Source organism: Ailuropoda melanoleuca, chromosome 16 (assembly GCF_002007445.2).
Source record: "Ailuropoda melanoleuca isolate Jingjing chromosome 16, ASM200744v2, whole genome shotgun sequence".
Classification (NCBI taxonomy): domain Eukaryota; kingdom Metazoa; phylum Chordata; class Mammalia; order Carnivora; family Ursidae; genus Ailuropoda; species Ailuropoda melanoleuca.
Window position 1 is genome coordinate 43,770,516 of NC_048233.1, and position 27,904 is coordinate 43,798,419.

The following is a 27,904-nucleotide window of genomic DNA, read 5'->3' on the forward strand; positions in this document are numbered from 1 at the left end:
TTATAGATGGGATTAAAGCTTGTGTATCATCCATTATCATGTGTAATCAATAAACGATTTAATATTCTCTTGAATGGAATGACAACTGTATGGATTTGGGACTGGCAGAGCTTTGGACTTCCCTACCCACTTACCCCTCATAATGTTGAATGCTTCTATCACAATTCAAGTTCAAAACTCTGCCAGAGAATAGAGACCAGCTGCTGGCTAATGCCACCCCATAAGTCCACAGATTAGAAGTGTTTGGGAGACCTTTTTAAACTGACCAGCACCAGTAAGAATATCTTATTTTTAATACAAAAACAGGCTTACATTAAAGGAAAACAGCAGTTTTACTTTGTCCTGGTGGGTGGGTCCCTAATAGAGGTTTATAGATTAACCATACTATTGAATCTGTTTGGACATTAAAATTACGGAGAGGGTGAGGAACCTTATTGTATTCATGTTAACTGCAGTTTTCCTTTAAATATGGTACATCACACAACCATTCTAAAATGTTAATTGTATAGAAAATGATTTCTAAAGCTTTTTACAGTTACTTAATATCCAATCATTGTTGTTTGTTACATAGGTTCTTTTGAGCCCTCCCTTTGGTACCCTCAATTTCAGTGCCATTGTACCTGGTAGCATAGAGAATTGTTTTATCACTAGGACTGTGTATTCCATCCCGTGGGTGTGTTACTTGGAAGTTTGGGGAGGAGGGTGGGTGGGGAGTGGACGGGGAGGTGGGTGGGAAAGCATGGGTGATAGTTCCATGAGTTTGATATTGGCTGAGTTTGCAATGGCAGGTGGAACCTATTGAGGGAGTTTGCAGATACCTCAGGATTCGTGACAATGCCTTTAAAGATCCAGGAGAGATGTTCAGCTACTAGGAACTGCTAGCAAGTATAGCGCGAATGGCTCCGAGCTCAGACACTCTACAGCTGAGAGTAGACACTTGTGGTATGTGGAGTACAGATAAGCCAGGGGCAGGCCACGGCACGCTCCATGAAAGCTAGGAGGGAGTGAAGTTTTCAGTGACCATCGCAAGAAAGGAGGCAGACAAGAGTAAGGCACACCTGACTCTTAGGACTAGCAGTCAGAACCAGGAGGAAAGGTTTTATTGCTATGCTGGTAGGTAAGAACAGATTTTACTTACATCCGTATGGTGTTACCTAAATTTCAGTATTCTGTTACATTTTCCTTAATATATTGAGCCAAAACTAGTCCAGTTAAGCTGAACTTGATTTTTCTGGAGATCAATTGCTTTAAATTGACACCCTAGACTTGGCTCCCAAATGAAGGAAGTGAACACTAATTCCACTGTGACAATATATTTTTGCCCTTTAATTTTGATTATTTCCAACCTTCCTTTAAACCATTTCCTTAAAACAATGGCTCAAAGTAATGCATTAGAATCTTCCCCAAAACATGGTGGGAGGGAGGGTGGACCATTAATTTTGGGGGGTGGGGGATGTACCCTGTTCTGGGACTTGGTCTCAGAAAAGCTAGTTCTAAAGGTTGTTTACTTTTCTAGGGAGGAGTCTGCTACTCCAGGCTAATCAACTCTCTTTAAAAAAAACCAAAAAAAAACACAAAAAAAAACAAAAAAATCAGAAACTCATCTGTCCAAATTTATGGCTAAAAGGTAAGCTTTTTATGAACTTAATGATGAGCAAGAGTGCTTGGTATTGCCAAAGTAGAGAATGACAAGCTGTGCCTGGGAAGCAAAAAAAATGAGATCTCTTAGTCTATCCTAGCCAGCAGAATGTCTGAAGCAACTGGCTTCCCAGTAAACAGAATGAGTGTAATTTAGAATCTTTCAAGTGGTTATGTAAACACTTCGTAACTTTTTTCTTTCTTTCTTGCAGCAACATCCTTAATGAGGACAACCTTTATCTGAGTCACTGCACCTCATTTTCACTGCCATGCAGTTGTTAGCTGCTCTGCAGCTTGAATTAATCATTCAGTTCTATGAATGAACTTTTTTTTTAAATAAAATGCTATTTTAACTTGGTTCTGTTTTGTTTTTTTTCTTTCCCCTTCATGATACAGTAAATCAGAATTTAGCAGAGTTGAAAGTCTTTCTTTCAACTTTCTTTCTTTCTTACTCATGCTTCCTTGGATCCTTCTAAAGGAACAAGTAAGACCTTACATTAGGTATGTTAAGAAAGGTGGGACAACGTAAACATCTTAAAATCACAAGTTGAAATTGAGATTAGGGAGGAACAATTAAGTGGTTGGGAATGGTTCTCCCACCCCTCCCCAAGCTAAGAAAGTGGTTCTAATATCATGTATTAATATATAAAAGTTTATTCTGGCATCATTGTTTAGTGAAATCAAACTGTCACTTGCTGCAGGAGTAAATCTTGGCCCACGTAGAATTAAGCTGTTTACAATTGCTCTTCAAGTATTTATTGGCCAGCTATCTCTAGCTTCCAAAACTGGAACCAGGTTAAGATGAAAATGGAGGGGAAGATCTACAAGTCTTTTGAAAGTAACCCAAAAATTTGGGACCAGTAATTTAACCCCTTAGCAATGCTTGAACTTTCCCATCTTAAAGAGCTCAATTTTCAACCTAGTAAAAGAGTAGAGAGGTGTAAATGTATAGGCAGTCTTCATTGTTAACAGTTTTAAGAGTCTAACTTGGTTTCAAGTTACTAGAACAGGCTTCTCTCCCAGTCATAGTTTAGAAGGACAGGGCAACTAAGGCCACCAAGTGTGCACAACATTCCTATTGAAGAAAATGAGGTTATGCTATCACATTCTGTGTACTTTGCTATGTGCTTTACAAATACAAGGTTGCTAGTAAGTTCAAAAAGTGTTCAGGTGATGACCTGTTTCAAGTTTTGGCAATCTCTGGAACCAGAACCCAGGTCATATTCCAAAGCTATCCACCTTGTGCTTTAGTTAGCTACGTACCAAGTTATAGTTACCCGCTACAATATATCTTTAGTGGAGGCGGGGCATTTCTCCCCATTTTTATTTCCAGTGCCTAGAGCAGTACTAGAACCTAAGTGCTCAGTAAGTGTTGGATAAATGAAGGTCTATATTTGCCTCTGAGTTACCAGTTCTGGGAGCTTACTTAGAAGTGAAAAAAAACCTGCACTGCCTGATGTCCCTCAGGTGGACTAATACAATTTCTGAACGACTAATCCCAGGCACTCCCTTTACAACTTGATCCTGTATTTTCAATGTTTTGAGAAAGTTGACAAGTTGAACTGTTAGCAGATCTATTAGGAATCAGAAGCTTTAAATTGCTTTTATTCCCTAACCTAGCTTAGAGACCACATTTCTGAGAATCGGTAAGCGTAAAGATTCCACACATCCTTTGATCATTGTCTGCTCTTCATGTCTCACAAGTATCAGAACTCCAAAGTGGAAATAAGTTTTCCTTGTTGGAATGGAGCTAGTAAAGTTGAATAGAAGTAAAATACCCCGAAGAGGTAATTTGTGTAATTCAGTGACTGGGAAGATCAGGAACCACCCAACTCCATCCAGGGAGATGAGGTATAGTGTCAGAGAAGTTGGATTGAACTTTGATATGATAAAGGATTCTAGAACTTAATCGCGTTCTGCTTCAAGAAAAAAGAGACCCTAGATCTTTGAGGATCTAGAAAAGGGAGGCCCCAAAACGGGGATTGGATAGTGTGTCTAACACAACCGTGGAAACAGAAAAGTTCACCAGAAGGCATAACCTACTCCACCGGGGGCAGGTTTTGCCCAAACTTGGGTATGAACTCCCTTGAAACTATGATGTCCAATCAAATTCTTTCATTCCAGTCAAGAGCATCTCAGTCTCTGAGAGAGCTCTGGCACATCAGGATGAGGAAGTCCTATAGAAGTACGCAGGAGGCAGAGAAAAAAAAGGCCTGTGGGCATTCTAGACTTTCCTGTGCTCCAAAGATTGAGAAAGGAGAGGTCTGAACCTCCGGGACCTCGCGCAGAGTGTATAGCCAGCACAGAGGGTATAGCCAGCGTTGGCAGCCAATCCCCGCTCTATAAATAGTAGGCCCCCAGGGAGGGTGGGATTCCTCAGATCATCCATGACCTCTGGCTCTGAAAAAGGAGATGAAGGTGGTACACCACACGGCTCAAGCCCAATTTCTTGCGTACCTCTCTCATACAGAGCTGTCGGGGAAAGCAACGAACTTGGCAGGACTCCCTCGCCACCAGGAACAGGCACTGAACTCTGAGTACTCAGCTTCATCACCCTCTCTTGAGAAGGAAGACACAGTGAAGGCTATTTGTGTAGAGCGCTTTATATACCAAAGTTCAAACAAGAGGTGGAGGCTGGAGATCTAGGAAGCTGAATCACGGAAAAGAGATTCCAAGCCTCCCCTCATACACGTGTCTCAAGGCAAGCCTTACTGAATACGCCGTGGACCCGCCAAATGCCAGGTTTCCCATCGTCCCCTTCTGGTCTAGAGAACCCAGCTCCTTCTGAGGAATACCTTTATCAGAGGGGAATAAAGGAGGTCTCCATGACCAGTGCCGCCCCTCTGGGCCAGCTCAGCCTGTGGCCTCCATCTTGGCTCCCCGGGGCACCAGGAAGACGGCCCCGTCAGCAGCCTGCTGCAGAGCATACTCTTCAGGGGAGTAGCTGTTGCCTGCTTCATCCCGCAGGTGCTGGAAAATGTCACAGTACAGCTCCGTCAGCTGTTGGCGCATGACCTCCAGGGTCCGGTCGGCCTCCCCTCTGGCCCGGAGAAGCCGTTCCCGCTCACTGCCCAGCCGCTCCAGTTCCCGCTCCAACTGCACGATGGTCTCCAACTTTCTCTTGCGACAGTTCTGGGCGGCCACCTTGTTCTTGCCCCGCCGTCGGATGTCCCGGACCAGCGCCAGCTGGCTCTCCGTCAGTGGGTACCGGGCCAACAGCTCATTGAAGTCATCTACCGGCAAGTTGACAATCTTGTCCGTTGGGAAGGGAATCTTCATGGCCAGGGCCCGGCGCTCATCCCGACTCCCCGCCTCCCCCCGTGCAGTGGACTTGGCCCGCACGGGGCCTGAGGAGGGTTCTAAGGCTAAGGGGGTCTCCGCAGGCGGCAAGGCATAGTTGGGGTGGGCCAAGGAGTTGGGCATGAGTGAGTAGGGGTACTCCACTGGGTACATGTCTACGTACTCGCTGCGCCGCCGACCGGCCTCTGTCCCCTCCAGCTCAAGGGATTCAGCGTCGCTATAGTTGAGGGATAATCCTGAGTCAGACTCTGGGTCCTCTGGGGGCTTGGGGGGCCCCGCTGGCAGCCCAATGTCCAGGAGAGCCAAGGGGTCTGGGAGGGGCTCACTGAGCAGGCCCGAGAGGGTCAGTGGCTTGGAGACTGGAATGGCCATGTTGCCATAGGAGTATGAAGGGTCTGGGACGTGAGATGTGGGTGTTGGGAGCTCATAAGGTGGTGGAGGAAGGGGGAAGCCACCATCTGGGTGCATTGAGCAAGGGCAGTAAGTTGGGGGCGGTGGGCCCAGGGTAGGGGGCTGGGGCGGGGGGCTCAAAGGATGGCTCACTTGGAGCATTTAGGCCCTGTAAGAAAAGACACAAAGAGGTTTTGGAGACAGGCTGAGGAAGAGAAACCAGCTCTCTCTCAGGACCAAGCTGGGTCCTTCTGAAAGACACAGTGAGATAACAGGGGAACGGGAAAATGCTAAAAATCATTCCACGTTTCTTCTAAGGTTGCAGTGCAGCTCTTTCAAGCAGAAACCAGTTTAAACAGGAATGGAAGTCACTGAGGTCAGACTTCGGAAAGGACTACATCTAACAATGCAACAATATGGAATCTCCTCCTCTTCAGGAGAAGTTCTTACTGGGTAGAAATGGCACGTCTTCCTGTATTTCCTTCAGGAAGACGAGAAGTTGTTATCTATGATGACCCCCCCAGAACCCTTTCCTGCTGTGGTTATCTAGGGTCAAAAGGTCAAGTTCAGATCCTGGCCATGCCCTGGGAGCCCAGCAGAGGGAGCTGCTGAGCAGGAGGCGGGCTTAGGGCAGATCCTGAGGGCCCAGGCATTGTGGCAAGGGAGAGAAGGGGGGCACAGAGCCAGGTTTGGGGGCTGAGGCATCTTGGGGAGCCGGCACAAGCTCTACCCTCTCCTCTTCAGTCCCTCTGTCCCTGCCCAGGTGCAGAGAGGAGGAGAGAGAGAGAACATGCTGGAAACAGGGCCCCCAACCCATATGGAGGAGCCACCGTGCTCCAGCCCAGATGGGGACAAAGGCATCATTGTTAGGCCAACAGACACCCCTTTGTCCAACTAACAGGAGGCAAGGACCCTGTCATAGTCTGACCCCCCCCACACCTTCTCCAGGCCCCTGACCTACTGCTCTGCTACCTGAGGGAAAGGGGCCCGGCATCTGAGGGCAGGGGGAGGAAACAAGGGAAGAAGATGGGCACGATTGGAGGAGAGGGAGTTCAGAAGGGAAGAAAGTGAGAAAAGGAAGGCGGGGCAGGAGGTGGGATGGAGAGATGTGAGCAGAGTGGCTGCCAAGAGAGCTTACACCCCCAATCAGATCCCCCCCCCCTCTTCCACACCCTTTTCCCCTTAATATTCTGGTCTTCCCTCCAGCTCTCCCTCCTACTCCAGTCTTTCCTTTTCCAGTGCCTGGAACGTTCCCTGCTTGCTCCAGCACCCTGCCTCCATCCCAGCCATACTCCCTGCTTTTCTGTTCTTTCCTCCCCCATGTCCCCCCAGCCCTGCTCACCTGCAGCTCAGTGATGGACATGATCTCTTGCCAAGTCAGCTCCATCTCACCCAGCTCTGGAGTGGGTAACTGTGTCACCCTGTTCCTGCTCTGCTGGGGAGGACACGGGGGCATCCTACTGGGCCAGGGCCTGGTCCAGGGTCCCCAAAGCCCAAAAGTCCCCAGCAACCTGTGTCAAAGGAGAAACAGGTTTAAAAAGAAAGAAAAGAAAGAAAAAGGAGATATAGGTTAAGGTCTCTCCTGCTGGAGAGCAGCAACTTTGTCCTGCCTCCATGGAGAGCTCCCTGCAGCCTCACCTGAGAGAAGGAGACGCCTCATCCCCCCAGTTATGTTGTCCTCATCAACCAATTCCTTAAGCTACAAGGACTTGCTCTGTGGCGTGATCTCCTCCTCACCTGCTATGGCTGTAGTCAGGTCCTTTGGGAGAACAGTATGTCTTTACCTTCTTTTTCAGACAACATGCCTTCCCTTTCCCCTTCTTCCTACTCCCCCAAACTGTATCACTGGCCAGGACAGAAGTAACATCTTCTGGGGGGGGCGGTTCCCCATTTTCTGGGACATCAGGGATCACTCCTGATTTCCTCTTCTGTCCTCAGTTTTCCTCCTCTGTCTCATCTTCCCAAGATGAAATGGGTGCTTGGGGATCCCCAAGGAGCATGTTGTGGGAAGAGTCAAGCAGACAGCCCCTCCCCTTCTCTGAGATATGGCCCAGGCCTGGTGGCTGATAGCAGCCCTGCCTTCTACTCCTATCCTGACTCTGGGCTCCCCTGCCTGGGTCTGATAAGAGGTTTATCAGCTGGAGGCAGCAGAGGACGAATGGTCTCTGGAGACACTGGACCTCTGTCCTATGTCCCTGCAGGGTCATCGCGGCCATACCCCACCCCACACAGCCGGGCTGCCAGGCTTCCTAAGGTAATATAACAATCGTAGCAAAGACTTATTAAACACTGTCAAGAACCGTGCGGATGTTTTACAAGCATTCGTTTGAGATTGATTTGCCCAAAGATTCTATAAGGTCCATTCAGAAAGTTAGACCCAACCTGGTAAAGAGCAGGGGCAGGTCTGGAACATATACTAGCTGACTCTGCTAGCCTGTACCGGCCTCGCAGACACCTTCCCATCCCACTCCTGCGTCTCTGTGCTCTAAGCCTCTACTGGTGGTTTGCCTCAGTCAATTCTTTCTGTGGTATCTGTCTCTTTTCTCTTCTTCTGGGGGAATATCTCTTTAGAGACTTAAAAACACGGTCCCCTTCAGCGCCCCCCCCACCTTTTTTTGATCTGGGTTCTAGCTGCCAGTCAGCCACAAAGCAGCAGAGTGAGGTTGGGCAAGCCTTCGCACTGCTCTGAGCTTCTGTTTCCTCATTTAGAAAAACCAGGGAGTTGGATAAGTGGAATTCAGAGGTCCCTTTCTGCTTGGGCAGCTTACTGTTCTCAGCAAACCCTCACCCCTGCCTTCATCTTCTCCTCTCCATCTGCCCCTCTCCTCATCCTGCCTCCCTATTCCCTGACACCCACCTCCCTGCACCTGTTCTCCCAGCCTTTGACAAGAAAGGCCAAGTAGATTTCACAGGGGCCTCCCAATATCTTAGGGCCAGACACGGCACCCCACCCCTGCCATGTAAGTAAACGCAGGCAGGCTGGGGGTGGGAGAAACTTATAAAAGGACAGAGGATAGGACTAGATGACCTCAAATTGCATGACCTTAGATCACCACAAGGATGGCCTATCATAACTAACTAATATGAATCCACTCTTTGACTTACCCCCAAATTATTAAGAACCGCAAATTATTCTTTTGAAGGAGGATCTCCCCTAGCCCTTGCCCCCGCCCATTTGTTATATTGCCATCCCCAGAGCTGGGAGCTGGTGTGGGCACAGGCGCTTGGCCAGTGGGCAAAGTGGGTGGGGTGTTTATGTCTGTCCAGGATGCCATTTCAACACCGGAACCCCACCCTCCCCCACCCAGGTTCTGGAGGAAATTGCCCAAAGGCAAAGTGAATGGAGAAGGGGTTTAGGGGGCAGGGACAATGACTCTTGCCTCATAGTCCCTCACACTGCACTGCACCCCCCCCCCAAACTTCGTCCCTCCTTGTATCTTCCTGGATCTGACTCTTAGGTGCAGTATAAAGATCCTGCCCTAGAAGACAGGAGACCAGGTTCTCTGGCCTTCCAAATGCGTGACTTTGGGCAAATCACTTCCCCATTCAGTCTCTTCCATTAAATGGAGACAGGACCAGAGAAGCTCCTTGCTGCAAGACGCAGTACACGGCATCGAGCTCAGGCAGTCACAAACTTGACTGTGCATTCACCTGTTTGACTCGTAAAATCACAGGCTCCTGTGAGCCGCCGCAGACTTACTGAACTGAATTCATAGTGCAGGTACCCCGCAAGCCGCATTTTAATAAGCGCCCTAGTGTTTCTGATGCCAGAGGCCCACGCCGCCTTGAAAAATGCTAAACTAGCCCAACCACATGTATTTACAGGAAAGAACACAAAGCCAGAAAAGAGCCTGGCAAATGATGTCCAGACTTCTCCTAGCTTCAGAGCCAAGCAAGGCTGGGTTCTAGGCTGCCCTGGTCTCTGAGACTAGATATCAGCCCCTTCTCATGCACCTTTGCGACAGGGAAATGAGAATCCAAAGGGTCCCTGCAAGAGGCAGGAGGTCTGACAGGAGAGAGTTGATGAGATCTGGATCAGCTCCAACCACCTCTCTGGTGCTGTGGCAAGTTTGCCTCGGGCCAAAGGGGAGTAGTGTGTTTTCCCCTAGAAACTCAGTGGTTGTTGGTGATCTCCACACCAGGCATAGGTCCCTCTGGGTCTTAGGAGCCTACCTTTCTAAGGATGGGCCCGGGGTCCTGGGGCTGACCGCTAGTGGTATAGAGCAGGGAGGAGGGTGTAGTCAGAATTGGCTCAAACAGAACATCACAGAGGATGCAGAAACAACAGATCCTGGGAAAGTAGAGTGGGCCTCCCTGTGTCCCTTTTGCTTTACAATAGACAGTTCCCACTTTCCATTTTAACCTGCACTTTGAGGTCACACAGCCATCTTCCTCCCTACCAACATGTGTCAGGTAGGACTGGAGCCATCTCCGGGGACTATTATCCTTCCTCCTTCCTCTGATCCTGATGGTCCTACCCAGAAAGCTCTTACCACAGTCTCTGAGTACTCACAGAATGATATAGAGCTTTATATTTAAGGATTCAAGATGAGGACCATTTGTGGAGGGATGCCTTGATGGGGAGAAAGAGAGGGTGCTTGCCTCTGGGATCCTGTTCGGAGGTGTATTAGGCCACCCCACCTCTCCAGGGGTCAAGAGAAGCATGGAAGGGTGGGGAGGGATCAGTGAAACCTGGGGTGTGGAGTGGCAGGTGAGCGAGCTATTTAGAAATATTAGGAACAATCCTAAAAGAGGGAGAGACACATAGAGGTGAAATAGAGAAACAGAATGGAGGAAAGGGGAAGAGAGAGAGAGTGGATCAGAGTGAGATTTAGTCCCCTGAGGGCATACATGACTCAAACAGGTGTATGGGAACAAGGGAGAAAAGAATAAGTTTCTATTATCCTCGTTTGGTCCCCAGAAACGAAACGCCAGTCATTTGGGGGCCAATGACTAGAGAATTCCAGCCCCAGCAGATCTGTTAGCACCCCTCTTCTCTTCCACTGCTACCCAGCCTCCTACTTCCCAAGATGCTAAGATTTCCAGTCCAAAGGAACTGCCCTGGAGTAGGATGCCTTCCCTCTCCCTGCCAGTTCTAGCTGAGCTCGACCACCCAGGCCTGGAGAAGAGAAAGGGCAAAGGAGGCAAGACCTCAACAGCCCCACGCCCACCGCCCCATCCTTCTGCCGTGTTTCTCACCCATCCAGGCATCCAGTGTCTCCAATTCCTCACCTTCCCCCAAATCTTTCCAGCTGGCCAGACAGGGCAGCAGGATGGAATGGATGGAGTAGGGGAAAGGGTGGTACCATATACCTAAGAATCTATTGGCTCCCCCCGGGGGCAGCCCCCTGCTGAAGGGTTACTCAGGGTCACCCCCGGCCCTTCAAAGATGCCTCAGAGGACCACTGTCTGGTCCCCATCTACAGCGTCTCACCCCAAGAATCTCAGAGCGCTCAAGAAGCCAGCTAGGTCTTCTCCCAGATGAATTCCCCAAGATGTCAAATTCCTAAACCAGGCAGCCTGGGAAGGCCCGAGATCTCCCAGGTGATTTTCTCCCTCTGCCCGCTCCACCTCCCCAGCTTGGGCCTTGGGTCCCACTGGAATCGCCCTCCCACCCCGCCCCTCAGGCACCTGTGGCGGGTCCGAGCTGGGCGAGGAGAGAGATGTGGCTCCCGGTGCTGCCTCTGGGGAGGCTGGGCCTGCGCTGACACCTCCTGGGTGAGGATCCCGGCTACCTCTGAAGACGGGGGAGGGCTGCGCCCCGCCCCCGGGCCATTACTGGCGCTGAATGTGGTGGCTCGGCCGGAGCACAGGGAGCGCCGGGGGGCGCACCAGCCTCCTCTCTGAAGACCTCGGCCTGAGTTCTCCGTCCTTCCTCCCACCCTCCCCTTTCCCCGTGGCCCTCCTCTCCTCCTGCCCCTTCTGGCCAAGAGAGGAAACTTGAGCCCGGTGTGGTTTCTGCCCACACCCCGCCCCCACCTTGCTCCCGGCCGGCGGGGGCACACATGGCTTCCAGCGCCTCCCAGCCCTCCTTTTAAGCCCAGGAGTCCGGCCAGGCCTGCGTTTCTCCTATTCATATGAATTCCAACCTGGTGGCCCACTCCAAGGTGACCTCTAAACTTTATACAAGTCTAACCTCCTTCCTTCTGCCTCCTTGACTCTCTTAGCGACAGGGAAACTGAGTCATAGCAAGGTGGATGGCAGCTGAAGAAAAGGACCAAATATCTAGTGTCCCAGTTGTTTAGTCAGGTGGGCATTTAGGGCATTGCTTTTATTTAAGGAAAGCCCGGGTTCTGGGAGAGAGGTAGGAGATCTATGTTGGGGAGGAGGGGCAATTGCTGCTTTGATGTGTCCTTTCACCTGTAGCCTTCTCCCCTCCCCCAGCAGCCTCAGATGTCCTAGGACAAAGGCCTCTTTCTTGGCCAGGTTTGTTGTCAGTGTGTGAGGGGAGTTAGGTGTGCACGGGGCGCCCAGCGGGGACATTATTCACCTCTCTTAAAGGGGGCCCTGGGTGCCCTTTGTCCTCCTTTCTTCCAGGCAGGGCACCCCGGACACATGCCAGCCACATACTCTGGACAGGCCAGCTCATGTGGGTAGGATATCAGGTCCATCCCCCAGCACCCACGGCAGCTCTTTCTCAGGCGAGTAAGTACCCCCAGAAGTCACTCCATCATCCTTTGGTCTCCAACACACAACCCAAGACCCAGGCCAGACGCACAGACCTCTCCCCAGGGACCAGAGGAGTCTTGCTTCCTCCTAGCTTCCTTGTAGTGACTCTCAGCTGTAAGGAAAGTCCTTCTCATGTCTAACTTCAGTCCTTACAGCTGCAGCTTAGACTTTTCCTCTATTTTTTTTTTCTTATAATAGTTCAACTTCTATTGGAAACAATTAAAGACAGGGAGGCAGATGGGTGTCACCCCAAGGCAGAGCTGGCACCCAGCCAACATTCTCTGATAGGATCATGTTCACTGTTAAGATATGGAACATATTCTGTCCCAGTTGATAAAGAATAGCTGCTGGGAGTCTTCCTTCAAGCATTCCCCACCCTGACTACCCCTATATCAGCACCTAGTTCTCCCTTGGGACCTTCCACAACCAGCAACACAACCGAGCAACTCCAAAGGCAGTTTGATACGGCTCCCTTGCAGCTTGTGTGTGGGGGCGGGGGGGGCACTGATCAACCCCCACACCAAAGCCGTGGTTAAATCCTTTGGATTCCAGCTCTGTCCCAGGAGATCGTGATTCTGTATGCATGATCTATGTAGGACAGGAGGGAACCCATGGCTTCATGGCACGTTACTTGTGGGTCCAGAATCTTTTGATGGTCTGGGCATGAATCTGGGTTACATACCTGGCATCTGGGCATTCAGATATAACTCTCTCAGTGGCATACTTATTTGGGTGCCTCAGAGGGGATGAGGGGCGGTGATAGTCACACTTGTGGCTGATTAAATAATGATATCAGGTTACAGCTAGTGAACAAACATTTACTGAATGAAAACTACCAGCTCAGGACACTGCTGTGGCATTGCAGATACAGCTGCGGATAACACAAACCTCATCATTCGTTAATCCATCAACGACTTCTTATTGAGTGTCCACTGTGTTTTATACTCCAGGAACACAAAGATGAATAAGACATAGTCTGCATCCTCACTCCCAGAGTAGTTGGGGAATTACACTAATAACCGTCTATATAAAGTGCTATGGAATTGAATTTCTGCTTGATGAAATTCAGGAAAGGCTTCAAAGAGGAGGTGACAATTGAGCTGGGTTGTGGAGAATGACTAGGGGTTCACCCAGCAGAGAGAGGGAGAAGGGTATTCCAAGCAAAGGTATGAAGGCACAGACGCATAAAACATAGGGTGGGGTGTGGGGGTAGGAAGTAACAGAGGATAAGCCTGGGAAGTTAGGGGCTAGATTGTCAAGTGTCTTGAAGGTCAAGCTAGGGAGGTTGTATTTCATCTTGTAAGCAATATGCATTCATAGAAGTGTCTGAGGCAGTTTCCTGCGTACTTCTGGGGGACAGACATGATCACGTAGGGTGAACTAAGTGAAGAGACAGCCTTCACTGAGGCAGCTTGGCCAGGCAGAAGTGTCTTTCCCACCTCTCTCCTGCCCTCCTCCTGTAGGAAGAGGCCATGACTGACATTCCCACGCTATGTCCTACCCCCAGAACCCCCTTGACAGCCCTCAGGGGTGGGAATGGTTCCTTCAGCCTCTTCCTCTCAGATTCCTGATGTCCAGAGTCAACAACCTTTTCTCTTCAGTCTCCTTTGTCTGTTTTATGATTAGGAGGGGATTAGGAGCCCGGATGGGTTGGAGAGTGCCTGTGGCTTGGCAAGGCAGGATACCTAATATTTTCCTATCCCAAGATTCTCCCACTTCAGCAAAGGTAGCAGACAGAATACAGAGCAAAGCATGGCAACGTATGTTTACTGTTACACCATTCTCCATCCATGCTGCTCACCTATCCCCAAAAGGCTGACTTTGTCACCCCGATCAGTCCACCCCCCACCCCAATGCATGTGCACACCACCACCAGCATTAGGTCAAGCCACAAGCAATGTTGCCAAACACCCCACTGGGTTATGCAACCAGCTTCCCGAGTAGGGCGGGGTGGGGAGAGGTGGAACCAGGGGAGGGCCATGGGTCCCAGAGGGAGATGGCTGCCTTGCCTGCTTGCCTGCTGGTCTGACCGCAGTGGCCCCAGGGGGTGGGGGCAGGCCTAGCCCTTTATCAGTGCCCTGCAGGGTTGCACCCGTCACCCCCTGGCTTCCTCTCTCAACAGACGGAAAGGGGAGGCAGCCACAGGAGGCAAGGGGAGGGCTGGGCGTTATCCTAGGCACCAGAGCCTGGCGGTTACCCCGGATGGCTGGGGGAGGTAGTGGAGGGGGTCTGGGACCTGGGAATAGTTGAGGCCCCTCTTACTAAAGTAAACGGAGGCCCACGTATTGGAGCCAGATCTCCTAAGCCATCCATTGGGGTTTTTCGTTCTAGTTTGGCTAAGGAAGGATGGGATTTTTTAAAAAAGTCTTTGAGGAGGTTGCTTTCCAGTGATAAGAATTCTTAGAGGATTGACTCAGGAATTGAGGGGGGACTGAGCCCCACTCTCAGACCAAAAAAGCTTGGGGCTTATGGGTCCAGGGACTTGGGTAAGACTGAAGTTCCCAGATTCTGACATCTAAGAGTTATGCCCCGCTAGCAGAGCCTAGCCCTGAACCCAAGTGGATGAAGGCTGATAGATGAGTCCAGAGTAGCCCAGAAGAAATAACCCGTGAGGCTTCATTCTAAATCTCAAAAGAGACGTGGGCATGGTGGATATAGCAGAATAAGGGAGGACAAAATCCCGAATCTTCAGACCTGGGCTTGAGTCTCAGCATTTCCTGGCTACGGGGGCTTGGGTAGCCCAAACTTTCTGAGCTTCCTCTTCTCACCTGAAAAATGGAGTTGATGATGATGATAATACCTATTTAGTGGTGTTGAGAAGATGAAAAGAAATCAATAGGAAAGTGGGTCTGTTATTATTAGGAGATGGAAGAAAGCCTGGAGGCCAGAGCATCTCAGGGGCTTGAGGAAAAAGACCAGCCTATCTGGAGGCCACACTCCTGTGAGAGAGACACTTGGAACAGAACTGCAGCCAGCCAGTGGGCAGCCTGACTCTGGGAGAGATTCAGGCCTCGGATGCAGCAGCTTGTGAGGGCGGGTGGCAGCTAGACTTCCAGGAACTAGCCCTCAGGCCTTGGCTCTCCCACCAGCACTGTTGGGCGGGGCCAGTTTTAGCCACACAATGGGCACAGGGCCAGCCTTATGGGCTTCAGTCACCTTCCAGGAACCCCAAACCCCTACCCCCAACTCCCCATGTTGCAATCCTTTGCAGGGGTGGAGCTGCCTAGGAAGCCCCACCCTCTGCTCCTTAGAGGATGAGACTTGATGCCTGACTATTTTTTTAATGTTCTTTTTTTTTTTTTTTTAAGATTTTATTTATTTATTTGACAGAGAGAAAGACAGCCGGCGAGAGAGGGAACACAAGCAGGGGGAATGGGAGAGGAAGAGGGAGTCTCCCAGCGGAGGAGCCCGATGTGGGGCTCGATCCCAGGATCCCGGGATCATGCGCTGAGCGGAAGGCAGATGCTTAACGACTGAGCCACCCAGGAGCCCCTATTTTTTTAATGTTCTTAAAAAGATTTTATTTATTTATTTGTCAGAGAGAGCCCAAGCAGGGGGAGCGGCAGGGAGAAGCAGGCTCCATGCTGAGCAAGGAGCCCAAACCGGGACTTGATCGCAGGGCCCTGGGATCACCACCTGAGCTGAAGGCAGATGCTTAACCTACTGAGCCACCCAGGCATTCCTTTAATTTTTTTTTTTTTAAGTTAAGTAAGCTCTGTGCTCAATGTGGGGCTTGAACTCACCACCCCAAGCCCAAGAGCCACAGACTCCACCAACTGAGCCAGCCAGATGCCTATTTACTCCTTTTTTTTTTTTTTAAGACTTTATTTATTTATTTGACAGAGAGAGAGAAAGCACAAGCAGGCGGAGTGGGAGAAGGAGAAGCAGATTCCACACTGAGCAGGGAGCCCAATTCGGGACTCCGTCCCAAGACCCTGAGATCATGAGCTGGTCTGAGATCATGACCTGAACCGAAAGCCGGCGCTTAACCGACTGAGCCACCCAGGCACCCCCTATTTACTCCCTCTCAAAGCCATCCTGCTCATTCCAGCCTTCTATCTTTGCTCAAGCCACTCCCCTCCACCAGAATGCTCTGCTTGGCCCTTTCTACCAACCTGAGGCAGTATGGAGAGATGTGGGTTTGAGTGTCAGCTCAACATAGCACTGTGTATTTAGGCAAATTATTTAACCTCCTCAAGCCTCAATTTCTCCTAAATGGGGAGAATAGAGCTCCTGACACAGGTGATTGTGAGGGATCAGAAGAGACGATGTACGTACAGTGCTTAGGCAGAAAGTCCATGAGTGTCGGCTCTTCACATGTACCAAATAATTAATAAACCGATTTAAATGTTTTATTTGCAAATCGAGCCACATGATTTTGTGTTTTATTATATTGCCTTGTAATAGTGATGTACAAAACTTGACTCAGGCCCTATAGCACAAAAGCTAAGAGCATAAATTTGGGGGGTGCCTGCCTGGCTCACTTGGAAGAGCACGAGACTCTTGATCTCCGGCTTGTGAGTTCAAGCCCCATGTTCGGTGTAGAGATTATGTAAATAAATAAATAAAAACTTAAAAAAAATAAAATCTTAAAAAAATTTTTTTAAGAGCCTGAACTTTAGAGTTGGAAATGCCTGTGCTCTGACAATCACTTTGAGATCTCAAGCAAATTCTTTAATCTCTCCAAGCCTAACTTTACCCACTCAGTAATCTGGGGGATAATAACAATACTTACATGTTATTGTGAGAAGTAAATGAGTTAAAAAACAGGTATGTGTGTTTAATTCAGTGATTCAGTGCCTGGGATGTAGTAAGCACTATTAAATGATACATATGTGGCACATCTAATATTATTATTAAATATATTAAATTATTGCATTAAATTGTTGTTAACTAATAGATAAACTTACTGAGAAGGATTGCATTTTATGTTTTGTCTTTTTTATGTATACCTCAAGGTGTCTAGTTCTGAGTATAAATACTGTCACTCAATCAACAAATATTGATAGAGTATTTGCCAAATTGCTAAATTTGGAGGATACCGAGTTAACTAAGTTGTGATCTTTTGCCTTTGAGCACTCACAGTCTAATGGTGCAGACACATGTATAAACAGATAAGTGGATATGGCCATTGATGTGAGAATAGATAAATTAGTTTTTTGGGGGGAACGCCTGGGTGGCTCTGGGGACACCTGGGTGGCTCAGTCAGTTAAGCATCTGCCTTCAGCTCAGGTCATGATCCCAGGGTCCTGGGATTGAGTCCCGCCTCAGGCTCCTTCCTCAGCGGGGAGCTTGCTTTTCCCTTTGCCTGCTGCTCTCTCTGCCTGCCGCTCTCCCTGCTTGTGCTCTCTCTCTCTCTCCCTCTCTGACAGGTAAATAAATTTTTTAAAAAATCTTTAAAAATAAAAAAAAGATTTAAAAAATTAGTTTTTGGGGGAACAAACAAAAAGAAGGAACAGTCTCAGGCTTCAGAGAGGAGGTAACCTTTCAACTAGTCTTGAAAAATGGAAAAATCTGAATTTCCTAGGAAAAAAATGGGAGACAACATTCTGAGCAGAAGAAACAATATATGTAAATGCCCAGTTGGTGTGTGTGTGGGGGGGCGAATCCTATAAGATTTGACCAGTTATAGTGTATGGGATCTCCACTGTTTTAAAAAGAGTTTTGGGTGGACAGGAAGTTTCCTGAAGTTTCCTGGGACAGCAGAGAAGGTCTTAGTGAGGAGTCTCAGGGCCCACTCCCTGCCTGGAGTCTAGTTGCCTATCAAAGTTCTCAGATAGACCCTTCCCTCCAAGTACCCTGGGGCAAGTTGTGATGACCTACCCTGGGAAACCTTAATAGGGCTTTACTGAACTTCTTCCAGTCTCCAGGACCGACCATCTTGGCCAAAACTGACAAGGGCTCACCTCTATATATGGAGACACCGGATAAAGGTTGTCTGATTTTCCAAGTGCCTCTGGGCCCCTTCCCAAAGTCTCTTGTGTTTAAAGCTTCTTCCAAAAAGCCTGTCTCTACACCAGGGCCTCACACTTTCCCTGTCGGCAATTCTTGTCTGTATTCTCTCTGGTTGCAGCTGAAACCGTGCTCTTAACCTGCTTGCTGCTACTGTGGCCATATTTTCCCCAAAGAGATCACTCAGCAGAGAATGAGACACCCACAAGGAGGAAGGTGTAGAGCTCCTGACCCCATCTTTCCCCAACCATCAGCTTTCCTTCTGCAGAATGAGAGAGACAGAAAAAGAGACAGAGATTCATAGTGAGGATTGGTGGAGAGCCAGCAGCTCAGTTACCCAGACAAGAAATGAAGAGCAGACTCCCTGGTGGGAGGAGTGGTGGAAAGAAGAAATAAGGAAAGACCAATGGTTGGAAAAGAAAAAAAAAAAGTGGGAACAATTTAGTCCAAATAAAATCCTCTGAAATGTCCAAGTACCTTAACTTCTGTTCACCATTTCCTGCCTTTTCTTCTCACACTCTAACACCTCACCTCCCACCCAATTATCTCTTTTCCCTTAAGGTTTTCTAAAACATTTATACTACCTTTTTGTTTTACTTTTTTTTGTTTAAGATTTTATTTATTTATTTGACAGAAAGAGCGCGAGAGAGCGCAAGCAGGGGGAGCAGCGCGGGAGAGGGAGAGGCAGGCTTTCGGCAGAGCAGGGAGCCTGATGCGGGGCTCGATGGGATAATGACCTGAGCAGAAGGCAGACGCTTAACTGCCTGAACCACCCAGGTGCCCCTTTATTTTATTCTTTAAACAACCCATCCACTCCCCTTCATAACCAGAACTATAAACCTGCAGACACTGTTGACTTCCTTGCCCCCTTCCCCCTCCACTGAAATTTCCTGCGGCGGGGAGAGAAATCAATTCTGGTGTGCCTGGCTGACTCAGTCTGCAGAGAACATGACTCTTGATGTTGGGGTTGTTAGTTCAAGCCCCATGTTGGGTGTAGAGATTACTTAAGGAAATTAAAAAAAAATCAATTCTGGTTAAATCCAACAATTTAGCTTCTCCACATCTATACCTGGGCAGGTAAATATTGATAGAGGAAATGCCATATTCTTGCTGACTAGGATCACTTTAAATTTATGACCCCAAAACTCAACATTGCCTAATACTACATTTCCCTGGTAAATTCTCGTTTCTCCTGTTCAATAATCGTTTCACACCTTCTCTCTTCTAAAATCTCCAACCCCCCCCTCCACTTCTCTCTCAGCAGATGACCTTGCCTCACATCTCATTGGTAAAATAGATGCAGTTAGATAGCCTTATTTTTTCAATACCAAATCCACCATCTTACTTGTGTGTATTTCCACATGCTTGGCCTTCTACCTTATTAAGATGAAAGAAGTATCCCTGTTACTAAGGCCATCCCCTTGCAGCTCTGTGAAAAGATGAGAAAATTAGATTCCTCTGAGTGCATAGCTAACATTCAGCCCTAAACCACAAACAGCAAGGTTGCTCTCTGTACAACTGACTATGTTGTTCCAGTCCTAAGGAGGAGTAATAAAATAGTTCAGAGGTAGGGCTGAATTGCAAGGTGGCAGTCTAAGAGCTCATCCAGGTGGAATTCCCACACCATTCCCTTGGATGAAAGCAGCAGTTAGATAGCCCCAGGAAGCTTCCTCTCTGTGGCCTTGAATGTCATCATAGTCATATGTTGGGGAGACACTTCCTATACTTCAGAGACAAAGCCAGACTGCCGTTAGGTCAGAAAGATTCCACCTTCTTCTCTTGTCTCCCCAAGACCTGTTTCACTGTCAAAAAGTACCCCTACTGAGGACCCAAGAATCTCGGTGTCCTTACCGGTCATCTTGTGGAGGGGACGTGCCCATATCTCCAAGTCATCAGCTATGGCTGCTGACACTCTTCTGTCGTTCCCCCTGTTTGTGCGGTTTCCCATTCTGTAGAAACAATCAATGAGTGCTCTAGCAAGGGGCAGAGTAAGCCCTGGGCTGGGAGTTGGAGCTTTTAGCACCTAATCTAGGTGAACTGTGTACAGCCCTAGGCGACCTAAGCACTTCCTAAGTCTTCGTTCCACTCTAAAATGGAAAACCAAAACAACAAAAACTCTTCTCACTACCTCTCTGAGTACATGAAATAAGGCTCCTTCCAAGCCTGGGTTGATGTTAAAGTGACAAGAGATAGAAACATTGTCAGGTTTTCTTCTTTAAGAGGATCTGAGCCTCAGCTTGAATGCTCAGAAGTTGATTTTGTCCAATTAATTCATCTTACGAGAGCTCATTTATGCTGACAAAGCTCAAGAGAGCATGAAATATAAGCCATATGGTTTATTTAATGTTCCACATGTAACTTACAGTGGCCTAGACAATCCTATTGACCAATCAAAATACCGGACAATTTTGGAAGTCAAATATTATAATTAGAAGGCTGCTTAGTGAACAACCGAATTAGTTGGATACTTTCAATGACTAATAGAACTACATCCATCTTCTTTATAAATATATAAGATACTTGTGTAGGCCCAACAGGGAATCTTCTTCCCTAAATGTCACTGGGGAAATATTCACTTTTTTTTTTTGGTTGGGGAAGGGGGAATTCTATGCAGATTATTCCTCCCTTTGTGAAGACAAGTTACAATTCAATTGATTGGGTCTCAGCTCCAGCCAAGTTAATATAATTGATTCTGGTTATGTTCACTTCAGCCATTTTATTATAATTGATTAGGTTAGAGTTTGATTGTGTTAGGGCTCCAGCCATTCTACTTTAAGTGATTAGGCTGCTAGGGCTTTAGATATATTGATAGAATTATGCTTTCCTGAGACTACACCAGGTCATTTGCTCCCTCTACAGATGGCTAATCTTTTCCATTACACTTTGACTTTTCCTAATTTCACTTGTGGTACACAGTCTTTTGGGGGTATTTTTCCCATTGCTACTATTCTGTGTTCAGTGCAACCTGAAGAACTGGAACGGCTTCCTAGTTGGTCTTTCTGCACTTCATCACTCCTGGAATCCTTCCTACACACACGGTTGTCAAATTAGTTGTCTTGAAATTTCTTTTATACAACCTACAAAATAGGAGAAAACACTTGCAATTCATATGTCTGATAATAGTCTAGTATCCAGAGTATACAAGGAACTCTTAGAGCTCAACAACAAAAAGACAAACAACCCAATTAAAAAAAAAAATAGGTAAATGACTTGAATAGACATTTCTCCATACAAGATTTACAAATGTCCAATGAGTACATAAAAAGATGCTCAGATCATTAGTCATTAAGAAAATGCAAATCAAACCCGCAGTGAAATACCACTTCACATCAACTAGGATGGTCATTAAAAAAAAAGAAAAGGAAAACAACAAATGTTAGTTATAACGTGGAGAAATTAGAACCCTCCTACCCTGAAAAATAAAATGGTACAGCTGCTGTGGGTAATAGCTTGGTGGTCCCTCAAGAAGTCACACATGGAATTAACATATGACCTAGCAATTCCGCTCCTAGGCATTTAAGCAAAAGAACTGAAAACAGGTTCTCAAATGTTTGTAACATGAATGTGCATAGCACTACTATTCTATTACAATAGCCAGAAGGTGGAGACAACCCAAATGTCCACTGAATGGATAAACAAAACAGGGTACATTAAACAATGGAACGTTACATGGCCATGAAAAGAAATGAAATACTGATACTTGCTGAGAAATGTATGCATCTTGAAAACATTGTGCTAAGTGAAAGAAACCAGATACAAATGGTCACATATGGTATGATTCCATTTATCTGAAATATCCATAGAGATAGAAAGCAAGTTGGTGGTTGCCAGGGGCCAGAGGAAGGGGAAAATTGGGAGCGATTGCTTTATGGGTGTCAGGTATTTTGGGGGGGGGTTAATGAAAAGGTTTTTTGAACCTAGATAGAAGCAGTGGTTGCACAACGCTGTGAATGCACTTAATACCACTGAATTGTATGCTTTAAAATGGCTAAATTTGGGGGGGTGCCTGAGTGGCTCAATTAGTTAAGCATCTGCCTTCAGCTCAGGTCATGATCTCGGAGTCCTGGGATTGAGTCCTGGGATCGAATACTGCATTGGGCTCCCTGCTCAGTGGGGAGTCTGTTTCTCTCTCTCCCTCTGCCTCTCCCTCTGGTTGTGCACTCTCTCTCTCTCTCTCTCAAATAAATAAATAAAATCTTAAAAAAAATAAAATCACTAATTTTTTGTTATATGATTTTCCTCCAGTTAAAAAAATTGCTTCCAGGGTCACCTGGGTGGCTCAGTTTGTTAAGCATCTGCCTTCAGCTTGGGTCATGACCCCAGGGTTCTGGGATTGAGTCCTGCATCGGGCTCCTGGCTTAGCAGTGAGCCTGCTTCTTCCTCTGCCTGCTGCTCCCCCTGCTTATGTTCTCTCTTTCTCTGAGAAATAAATAAATAAAATCTTCAAAAAAAATTAAAAAAATTGCTTCCCAAAAAAATTTCTTCCATAATCTCGTGCCTCTGCTCAGAAGTGTTCAATGGGTTCCAACTATTTATAAGGTAATGATAACAACGGTAGAGCATTTAACAGTTTATGTATATTTTTATTATCTCATTTAATCCTTACAACTTTATCTCCATTTTGATATTCTCTTATTTCTTTGTTAGTTTTTAATTATAAACACATGCTTGTTGTAACAAAGTCAAATAATACTGGCATATATAAAAGAAAACTATTTAATTAATCCACTCTTTCCATCTTGCCCTCTAGGGTAACATATATATATTTAGCTTTTTTCTTTTTTTTTTTTTTTTAAAGATTTTATTTATTTATTCGACAGAGATAGAGACAGCCAGCGAGAGAGGGAACACAAGCAGGGGGAGTGGGAGAGGAAGAAGCAGGCTCCCAGCGGAGGAGCCTGACGTGGGGCTCGATCCCACAACGCCGGGATCACGCCCTGAGCTGAAGGCAGACGCTTAACCGCTGTGCCACCCAGGCGCCCCTAGCTTTTTTCTTTTTAAATACGCCTTTATTTATTTATCTGTGTATGTAATCTCTGCACCCAAGATGGGGCTCGAACTCATGACCCTGAGATCAAGTCACATTCTCTCCTGACTAAGCCAGCCAGGTCCCCCTAGGGTAACATATATTAATACTTTTCTTCCACATTTCCCCCTATGTGCTCTCTTTCTTTTTTAAAGATTTTATTTTTAAGTAATCTCTACACCCAACGTGGGGCTCAAACTCAAAACCCCAAGATCAAGAATCACGCGCTCTACAACAGAGCCAGCTAGGCATCCCCTCCTCTAGGTTCCCTTTGCTTAGAATGCTCTTGTCCCGTATATCCACATCATTCATTCCCTTACTCCTTTCAGATCTTTTATCAAATATCCCCTTCTTTGTAAGGTCTTCCTTGATCACCCTACCGAATTTCCACCCTGTCCCTCACTTTCCCCCAAGGTGAATGGTACCACTCCAAATTGTGCAACATACCAGAATTGCCCCCTAGCCTCCTCTTCCGTTTTAATTTTCTCCCTAACACCTACCACCACCTAAACACCTATACAATTTACTTGTTTCTTCAGTTATTGTCTGCTCCTTCTCCCCAACTAGAATGCAAGTTCCATGAGGGTAGGGATACTTGTCTGTTTTGTTCACTGCTATATACCCAGTGCTTAGAGTGAGTGGCTGGCCCACAGCTGGAATTCAATAAATATTTGTTGGATGAATAGAATAGAATAGAATAGAATAGAACAGAATAGAAACATTTACAAATATAGTTATTCATGATTAGAGTCTTATATTGTTTTAAATTTAAGAAAAATGCAGGGGCGCCTGGGTGGCTCAGCTGGTTAAGCGCCCAACTCTTTTTTTTTTTTTTTAAAGATTTTATTTATTTATGCGACAGAGATAGAGACAGCCAGCGAGAGAGGGAACACAAAGCAGGGGGAGAGGGAGAGGAAGAAGCAGGCTCATAGCAGAAGAGCCTGATGTGGGGCTCGATCCCAGAACGCCGGGATCACGCCCTGAGCCAGGCAGACGCTTAACCGCTGTGCCACCCAGGCGCCCCAAGCGCCCAACTCTTGATTTTGGCTCAGGTCATGATCTCAGGGTTATGAGATCGAACCCGAAGTCTGGCTCCGTGCTGTGTGTGGAGCCTGCTTGGGATTCTCTCTCTCCCTCTCCCTCTATCCCACACCCCCCCTCCCTCTTAAATAAATAGATATGTAATCATACTTCATAAATTCCTCCACAACTTACATTTCTCTCTCTCTCTTTTAAAGATTTCATTTATTTATTTGACAGAGAGAGAGAGAGCATACATGAGCACAAGCAGGGGGAGTGGAAGGCTAAGGAGAGGGAGAAACAGGGTCCCTGCTGAGTTGGGAGCCCAATGTGGGGCTTGATCCCAGAATCCCAGGATCATGACCTGAGCTGAAGGCAGACATTAAACTGACTGAGCCACCAGGCGCCCCTGCAACATTTTTCATTTAACAAGCCACGCTGTTACTTCTCCAGGGTACCGCGTGCGTTCGGCTAGAACAATGTTTTCCATTAGTTACACAGTATTCCGCAGTCTGGATGTACAATAATTTATTCAACTATTCCCTTATTTATACACAATATCATTTTTTGTCATTGTAAACAATGTTACAATAAGCGTTCTTGTATTATCATTATATACTGGGTCATGTTTTTATTTCTCTAGGTGAGGTTGTACTTACGTTTAATTTTATAGGATATTGTCATAATACTTTCCAAGAGACTGTAACAGTTCCAACACCCACGATCATCTGGTGCCACTAGAGCAGCCACCTTGGTTTGCATTCAAGGCATTTCCCAATTGGCCATAAAGTACTTTTCCAGTTTTATCTTCATCTTCTTCTTTATTTCTTTATTTGAATCCTATGTGCCATCAAGTCAATCCCTCAAACATTTCTTATACAACGATGAAGACATTATTCTGACTGAAATAAGCCGGACACAAAAGACAAGTATTATATGATTTACTTATAGGAGGTACTGGAGTAGTCAGATTCATACAGACAGAAGGTAGAATAGTGGTTACTAAAGCCTGCTGGGGGGTGGGGAGGGGAGAATGCAAAGCTATTGTTTGATGGGTACAGAGTTTCAGTGTTGGATGATGAAAAAGTTCTGGAGATGGATGGTGGTGATGGTTGCACAACAACGTGAATGTACTTAGTGTCACAGACTGTACACCTAAAAATGGTTAAAATGGTAAGACGTGTGTTATATGTAAAATAAATGAAAATATTTTACACTATTTTACAATTGAAAAGTAAAAAAAAAAGGAAAGACAAGCTTTCTTACACATCCCAACCTCCATACCTTTATTCCTACCAAACTCTAAACTCTACCTGGCATTTCAGCAACATATGGCTGAATTAAGGCCTACCTCAACACCCCCTCTTCTCCCAGACCTTGACAACCCCCTGCCCCAATCCTGAAGGATCACTCCCTTTTAATATCTGTGCTCCTTATGAGTCTTTTAATCCTCAACTTCCCTGTGACGCTGTTCATTCCTCTTTGTATCTTACATTTTCACAAATGTTCATTTCACTCAGTAAACACTGTTTGAATGTTACCATTTGAGGGAGAGGGCCTGAGGAAATAAAATGAACAGGACATAGACGGCAAGTCTAGTGCGTTACATCTGTGTGTTACAACGTGGCTGTAAGTAGAGTCAACGCTGGCAACAAAGGGGAAGCGTTCAACTCTACCTGGGGACATCAGAGAAGGCTTCATGGGAAGAAGCTGATTTTGTCCTTTAAAAAATAGCTTATTTTTCTCCTTTTAAATAGCACTCACACATTTTAGAACACCTGGAAAATATGGAAACACTGAAAAAAGTCCTAGCACTTAAAAAAAAAAAAAAAAAAGGAATCTCAGGCAGACTCCCTGCTAAGCAAGGAACCCCAAGCAGGGCTCAATCTCAGGACCCTGAGATCATAACCTGAGCCGAAATCAAGAGTCAGCTCTCAACTGACTGAACCACCTAGGTGCCCCCATTTGATTGATTCTTAAAGGTTTTCCAAGTGAAGGAGACATGGAAGATAAAACTCTAGATAGCTCTAGTCTGGGTTTTGTTTTGTTTTGTTTTTTAATTTTTAAGTAATCTCTATCCCAAACGTGGGGCTCAAACTCACAACCCCGAGCTCAAGAGCCTCAGTTTCTATGACTGAACCAGCCAGATGCTCCAGAAGGCTCCTGCTTATTAAATCCAAGTCACAACAAGAATTAACGTCTCCATCAAGCCAGTTGTCTTCTCCCCACAGCACAGTCACCTAATAGGCTGCAGAGCTAAGAACGAGCCATCTTCTGGAACAATGTCTGATTGCTAAAATTTGTCACTTACTCTATCAAAGAAAGAGGACCCCCCCCATCACACATTTTTCCTCCTCATGGTCCTTATAGCACACCTGGCACTGGAGTACGGTACTTTGGGTAGGACTGGAATACACAAGAGGCTGTACCACAAGTTAGAAGAGTGGATTGTGGGTAAGAACATGGTTTAGAACCAGACCTCCTATGCTTGAATGTATGGCTGCCAATTAATCATTTTATGGCTTTAAGTAAATCATTTAGTTTCTCTGAGCTCTACTTTCCTCATCTATAAAATGGGAGCAATAACCATCTACTTCATACAGATTTTCTAAAAATATTAAATAATGGGCCTTGGGGTGGCAGGCAGCTGGGGGAGAGGGGGTGGCCCTGGAGTAGGGGCTGTGGCGGTGCGTGGGGACCCAGCATGGTGGCTGCAGGGTTGGCGAGAAACTACTAAAATTCCCGTGTAAGCAAAGTAGGATTTAATAAGAACATAATGGATGGAGAAGAGAAAACCTATCAGGGGCTGTGAAGGCCCTGATGCCATGTATATCAAACTGATATCTTTTGATGGTCATGAATTTATTGTATAAAGGGAACATGCACTAACATCAGGACAATAAAAGCCATGTTGAGTGGCCCAGGTTGGTTTGCAGAGAACAAAACTTTTGAGGGGTACCTGGCTGGCTCAGTCGGTTAAGCCTCTGACTCTTGATTTCAGCTCAGCTCTTGATCTCAGGGTCGTGAGTTCAAGCCCTGCATTGGGCTCCACTCTGGGCCTAGAGCCTCTGAAGGAAGGAAGGAAGGAAGGAAGGAAGGAAGGAAGGAAGGAAAGAAAGAAAGAAAGAAGGAAAGAAGGAAGGACAAAGGAAACAAATGAAGTCAATTTGAGAGACATCTGTTCATATGTGCTATCAAAAGTATGCATGTATTTTACTTACAATGTTCACTACACTAACAGCTCCACAGAGACATTCCTGAATTCCCAATTGCACCTGAAATTGCACTGGAACTGCTGATGATTGTGAACTTCCTAGATCGTTAAATAAAATAAATTATAATAAACGGCTAATTTTATTAGTATTTAAAAAATAAATACATAAAAATGTTAAATAATCTATTCAAAGATTTAGCATGTGCCTGTCACATAGTAGATGGTCATCAAATGTTAGTTTTATCATTAAGCTACCAAGCCAAGGACAACTTTGTGATGCCAGGCACAATGCTAAATGTGTGAATAACTCCCCATTCCGAACAGATAAAGGCTAAGCCCTTACTTGCTCCAGATATGAGGCTTGTCACCTGGGACTTTACCAGAAAAACAATTACCCTCCTTCATACCGTATATTAACTCTAGTTTTGTATTGTTCTAGACTTTTCTCATGGGCCCTCTGGCTCTACTCCGAAATTATTAGAAAAACTCCTGGGTAGGTTTGGATGCCTTTCTTGGAGAGCTTCTGAAGACGCAATTGTCAGAAATGGGAAAAAAACAAAAAAACAAAACCAAAAAAACCACTCTTTAGAGATAATATAAGGCAATAGGTGTCCTTGACCTAGGAGGAGTCGGGACCAACGAACCTAGGGGTAGGGGAAAGCTAAACTTCATCAAAAACCTTCCATATTGTGAAA

At 46.5% G+C, this 27,904-nt stretch overlaps 2 protein-coding genes and 1 pseudogene across 3 annotated transcripts in view; 2 read left to right on the forward strand and 1 right to left on the reverse strand.

Moving 5' to 3' along the window:
* The window catches only part of HNRNPA1 (heterogeneous nuclear ribonucleoprotein A1), a 6,174-nt gene extending 4,178 nt beyond the window's left edge, over positions 1-1,996 (forward strand). Inside the window, exons 11-12 of one of the 2 annotated variants that reach the window (XR_004621325.1) lie at positions 1,517-1,627; positions 1,851-1,996. The gene's annotated coding sequence lies outside the window, so the exon portion shown is untranslated. Of the gene's footprint in view, positions 1-1,516 lie in introns of both variants that reach the window. The other variant, XM_034645486.1, reaches the window with a different exon arrangement.
* A 2,225-nt stretch (positions 1,997-4,221) lies between these two features.
* On the reverse strand, positions 4,222-8,626 carry NFE2 (nuclear factor, erythroid 2). The gene is given in 4 exon segments (XM_019804006.2): positions 4,222-5,442; positions 5,444-5,497; positions 6,671-6,839; positions 8,434-8,626. Coding segments are annotated over 4 exon segments (1,344 nt in total). The 5' UTR covers positions 8,604-8,626; the 3' UTR covers positions 4,222-4,491.
* Positions 8,627-26,771: 18,145 nt separating this feature from the next.
* LOC100478677 lies at positions 26,772-27,320 on the forward strand (annotated as a pseudogene).
* Positions 27,321-27,904: the final 584 nt, after the last annotated feature.